We start from the raw sequence: 5,679 nt of genomic DNA, 5'->3' as shown, positions 1-5,679 counted from the left end.
AGAATGGTAGCATTTAGTCGTTTGTGACCTTCATGGTTGTTTGAGTTCAGGGAAATGTTGAGGTCAAGTGAAGCAATATAAACCTGTGAGAGGTTTATCTTTTAATGTAAAAATAAACTGCCATATGACATGGCTAAAAATTTTATCATGATTAAGTACATGCCCAGAAAGAAAGTTGTAGAGTCCAGTTTATTTTGAAACCTCTTGAAGTCAGAAAACAACAAAACTGTATTAAACAGAAACATGATATTGATTGATCTTTGTTATATAGTAATAAATATTGAAAACGTATTGAATTATTACCAAGCCCTAACCTGTCAACTGTTGGTTTTGTCTTAAGCGAGACTTTAAATGTCTTACTGGATCTGCTGCAACTCCTGCTTCCTTTACCCAAGTACTGACCGGAGATTAGCTGTAACAACATGTGGCCATATCATCTGCAGTGTCTGCCATCAGCAAGGTGAGTCATCTGAGCACACTTCACTGATCAGGACTTAGAGCCTGAGTAGACAGAGACATCTGTTGGCCTTAAAGTGATACTGCAGAGTCTTACTCAATTTTACACCAGGTTTAGTAACTTTGAACTTTTTCCATGTCAAAAAAACCCATTCCAAACTTTCTGCAGGTGAGAATTTGGGTGTCACTTCTTTGTTATGACATCACTCTTGTCCAAAAGTATATTAAAAGGGCACTGTTTGGACAGAAATATTCTAATATTGTCAATATTAAGACATTTTGTCCCCAGTATATTAAGGTCAAAGTATTCTGATATTAGTAGCACGATGTAGACATGTATAATTCTAAATATATGATTAATAAAGTGATGATTCAGGTTTATGTAAATGTGTATGGATTCTCATCCTCAGTGAAAACATGGCTGCCAACAGGGACACAATGAAAAAACATTTTAAACACATATTATGCCACATATGAGTTTACATTTCCTTTATTTGCTTTGTAACTGTGGTGATATATAATTACAGGCACGCAAGGAAAATGTTTGATATGCAGCTCCAAGTGCCAAGTGTCACCTCTCTCTGATAAGGTAAGCATTATCGTCTTATCTCTAATGGCATCACGGTTGTCTGAGTCAAACAACATCACAGGTTATGGCTCCCACACTGTCATCACATCCGTGTGAAATATCTGTTTCAGAGCAGCTCAGAGGTGAAGGCCTTATTTTCCGACATCAATGTTGTGGCGGCCAAACACTTGGCAGAAATCAGAAAAGTTAGTCATTTTCTTTGTTTCATATCTTAAAATAACCCGTGGTTGGCCTAAAAAAATCAGTTTTGTCAAACGTGACTCTTCCTCCTCTTAGGTTATGATGTTCCAGACAAGACATAACAAGAGACTGTTGAGTTTCTACCAGCAAAGGGTGAGAGATAGTATTTATCTTTTCTGCGTTCCTTCATTTGGCAGGTAATCACCTGTGTTCTTGAAGCATTATCCTGTCATGGTCATGCATCATTATCCTTTATATCAATTACAGAATGAGAAACTGGAGGAGGCATTAGTCAAGATGAGACATGAAATACAGCAAATGTCAAAGTAAGTTAAACCACACATGTTTAATTTATTTAGAAATTTTGGAGATTTATGTATTTGTTTTCCCTCTAAAGGAAGCTGAATGAACAGAGCGCCTACATCTCAAAGCTAGAAAACTCTCTTCAGCATCAGAGGTACATCACACAATCAAGCCTAATGTTCTTAGGGATATAGGGGGATATAATAAAGATTGTTTGTGTTTTGGTCAAGTTTTTAAACCTTTTAAAACTTAAACTGTTAATGCTGGTAAATTTGATGGTGAGTTTACTTCCTTTACAGCCACTGTGTAAGTAAGTGAAGTTTTTAATGGTTCCACAAACCAGACAGAAAAAAACATGTCCAAAACTTCCAAAAGGCAAGCATTTATGGCTGATGTTTCATTTTTAATTCAGCATTATCTAAATTATTTAAATTTAAAAAAGAGAATAAATGAGGTTCAGTGGAGTCACTGAAGCCTGCAATTATTTGGAATTGTTTGCTGGTTATTATGCTTCACCTGTCACTAGGTGTCACTCCTGAGCTGCTGCAGCCAGAACAAAATTTAAAGGGATAGTGGGGATTTAATTAGGTTGCCAGTTAAGTTGTAGTGGGCTGGTCTGTGATGATTTGTGTCTGATATCAAGACACAAGTTCTTCATTGAGAGAATGTAATTTCAACAATTTCACAGCCTAAATGATTAGAAAGGTATTGACTACTTTAGCTACTTTGTTTTTGACTGTGGCACCTTGAAGAGACAAGGGTCTTTTTTGAATGTGTGACCACGATCTGCTTTGTTTTATCTCATATAAACCTTATTCCATTGCATATGTCAGTGTCAAAGCTTCGTCGGGGTCTCAGAGGAGCCACGGTACTCCTCATGGACATAAACCAGGTAAATAATCTCATAGTTTAATCACAACTCTGCAATGACATCAAGCTAATTTTGCATTGAATTTATCTGCTATATTAAAGAGCAGATAAAAGAAAGAAAAAGATTCTTTATATATTATATAAAGTATCTTTTTGCCTATTTTCAATAATCACTTGGAATATTTTGATAGTATAAACAAGTGTGTCCATTACTTATACAGAGATTGCATTTTTGTCAAAATGCTCCTCATATTGTTTTGTTCCTGTTGTTTCAATCACTATACATTAACTCCCACTTTTCTTTCCATTAGTTCTACAGATCCCATACAACTCTCCCATGTGCCTTTCACGGCACTCCTCATCCACAAGCGTGTGAGTATTCTTGCGTTCTTGTTCTTCCTGCTCTCCGCACATCATCATCTCTTTTCTTCTCTCCTCGCCTCGTCTAATGCTTTAATGCTCTGTGTTTTTCTGTCCTGCCCTTATTTGTCTCTCACTTTGCCACAGAGCACTTTAGAGCGAGTGAGAGAGAGAGGGAGAGTGGGGGAGAGAAAATATAGGCGGTATTTCACAGTGTAAACAAGCTATAACCTGGGTTCAGCCCCGGTCTCTTATGTTAGCTTAAGCTGCCGTATAGCTTTGCCCTGCCCTTCGGCCATCTACATCACACGCACACACACACACACACACAGACACACTCGCACTCATACTCGCACACCTGAATAAGCCAAGGTTTTCTTGGGTTTAGTCAGGAATCCCTGTGGTGTTTCCCCAGACACCGTTGACACAGGATTGATTTGCTGCCTGAATGTAATGGAGCAATTGTTGTTTTATCCTTTGAGACTTGAGATTTTCCTACTATGGATATGAGCCCTGTTTGCAGTGTTACCTGCAGGGTGAATTCGTCTTCCATTCAAGGAGGACAGTGAACTGTCAATTCATTTAAAGATGGATGTCGCGCACGGATATTTGTGTGTGAATGTGTGTTTTGGACTGTAATAACACACTTTTTTAATAAGGCTTCGTATTACTTTGGTTTTAACTTGAGTTTTGTGAAAAGTCACTTGGAAAGAAACAACAACTGTTGCTGTACATACTGTAGATCTTTACCAGTTAGCTCTCGACTAAATGAATGTGTACTCTTTCTCGTCTGGTAGCAATGAAAACATGGTGGCTGATGAACGATTCAGGAAAGTAAGTTCAATTATTTGACTTTGGTCAATTTCCACTGCTGTTATTTGTATTACAGAGTGTAATTAATTAAATATCTCTATTGCACTACATTTTGAACTGGTATTAAAGGTGCATTATGTAATAAATCTAAACTGGCCCATAAAATCCTCCTAATATGTCACAGAGACTCAGGAATAATGTTCATATAACAAACTGAACTCACCAACAACAACAGTACAGCCAAAGTATTTGCATTAAAAATATATGCAAATCATGTTTATGTTTTGAAATCATTTTTTGGCGCCAACTACCGCCATCTACCAATCATTGCAGTCAGTAGTCTCAGCTGCCGAGCAACCACGGGTTGCCAGTTACGTCAGAGAACGAAACCTAAAAGACCTCAGTGTTTTGAATTTGAATGTAGTAACCGTTTTGGGCCACATTCTTACATATGGCACCTTTAAATGTAATAATATAATAGTGGTCAGAATGAGCGAATAAAAAGTCATTTTTCTATTTGTTTTTCTCTTTATCTTTCAGCCCCAGCCTGTGCCGCGTCTGTCCTTAATTACTCTTCCGAAAGATGAACAAATGGGTAAAATGTCATAAATCTACACAGCACATACAAGCAGCTTGCTACTGTGTGGTTAATCATATTTTTATTTTATAATGAGGAGTCACAGACACAGACTCAATCATCTGGCAGTCCAAGCTTGTTTTCTCGGTAATGGACACTTCAGTTGACCACCCACAGTGAATAAACCGAATAAACCGGTGCAGATGTTGTCAGTTGTGCTTAGGTGTTTAGGAGGAGGGGCTCTGAGTAAACCTCTCTTCGGGGATTGGACTGTAATTATGGTGGATCATTTAGCTGCAATTACTAAAATGTATGAAGACCCTGACTATAGCTGTGAGAGTTTGGATAAATTAATATTTTACTGAAGAATGCCAAACCTTTTTATAAAGGTTCCACCTGGAACCCTTTTGGAGGGTTCCACCAAGAACCCCTTTAAAACCCTTTATTCAGGAAAGGGGTTTTAAAGGGTTCTCTGGATTAAAATGGTTCTTACTGGAACCATTAGTGTCACCAAAAACCCTGGAAAAACCGTTTCTTTGGGAAAGGGTTTCTCAGAAGCAAATGGTTCCAGTTAGAACCTCAGTCCTTGTAGAAGGTCCCTTTTGGAACCCTTATTTCTAAAAGTGTACCTAGAGGTATTATGATTATTTGATCATCAAAATGGTTGGAGAATTTAGTCGTCATTTACAACTGATTAATCATTCATCTTTGTTTAGAAGCAACCTGCTTTTAATAAATAAGTATATTTCAAGTGATAGAAGAAGAGACATGTGATTCATCATCGCTGTCTGTTTTCTGGTGTTTAGGCGCGCGCCCTCACAGGTCGTCCAGTCAGAACACACTGACCGATCACACGGTGCGCTCATCTACAGTCAGGTAATTTTACTACACAATACTAATGACTGTATTGACAGTACCTATCTTTCATCAGTAATTGCATCCATATAATAACGTTTTGAGCTTAATTTACCAAAGATATTCACACATGTTGCTCCCGCTGCAGTTGCTACTATCCAATAACAAATCCTCTTTAAAGTATGTGATTAAAATTCACCTGTACGTTCTCCTCTCTCCCTCACTCTCAGTCATTTTCATGGAGCACCAGCGACCCCCGAGTTTTCATTTGGACTGAGTTCTGGATGGGCATCTCCCGTCTTCAAACCCCCCACCTCCTTCAGACACTCCATGTCCTCCCTGGCCTCCCTAGACAAAGACATTCACATGGCTGCCAGCAGGGATACAAGGAAAAACAGATTTTAGCCAAGTAACAAAAGGCTTTCAGTATCTTAGACACACATTTGCTGCTTTATCAGACCTTTAAAAGGCCTTTTCCAACTGGAAACTGCTTCAAAGTCCATACCGAAAATCTGCAACAGTCGATCAACAGCTCTTGGGTGCTGTGTTGTTAAATGACTAATTTTCTCTATGGACTTTGGTTTGGGAGATTGAGCGATTTACAGAGTGACACCGACTTCAGTTTCCAGTCAGAAAAAGACTTTCTAACACTGTGGTAATTCTTAAAATGGCATAG

The 5,679-nt window shown here is 38.3% G+C and overlaps 1 protein-coding gene across 1 annotated transcript; it reads left to right on the top strand.

The window, feature by feature from the left end:
* Window positions 1–351: 351 nt before the first annotated feature.
* rnf212 (ring finger protein 212) lies at window positions 352–5,408 on the top strand (the record flags this gene model as incomplete). The annotated part of the gene is made up of 12 exons (XM_083891410.1): window positions 352–460; window positions 984–1,045; window positions 1,156–1,230; window positions 1,322–1,378; window positions 1,493–1,551; window positions 1,623–1,682; window positions 2,362–2,420; window positions 2,710–2,770; window positions 3,556–3,592; window positions 4,112–4,166; window positions 4,955–5,024; window positions 5,234–5,408. 12 exons carry the CDS (start codon window positions 352–354, stop codon window positions 5,406–5,408), a joined length of 879 nt encoding a protein of 292 aa, XP_083747536.1.
* Between the last annotated feature and the right edge of the window lie 271 nt (window positions 5,409–5,679).

The sequence above is a fragment of the Microchirus variegatus genome, assembly GCF_963457635.1.
Source record: "Microchirus variegatus genome assembly, chromosome: 6".
Classification (NCBI taxonomy): domain Eukaryota; kingdom Metazoa; phylum Chordata; class Actinopteri; order Pleuronectiformes; family Soleidae; genus Microchirus; species Microchirus variegatus.
The sequence above is the reverse complement of the archived record's forward strand: the minus strand, read 5'-3'. Positions and strand labels throughout refer to the sequence as shown.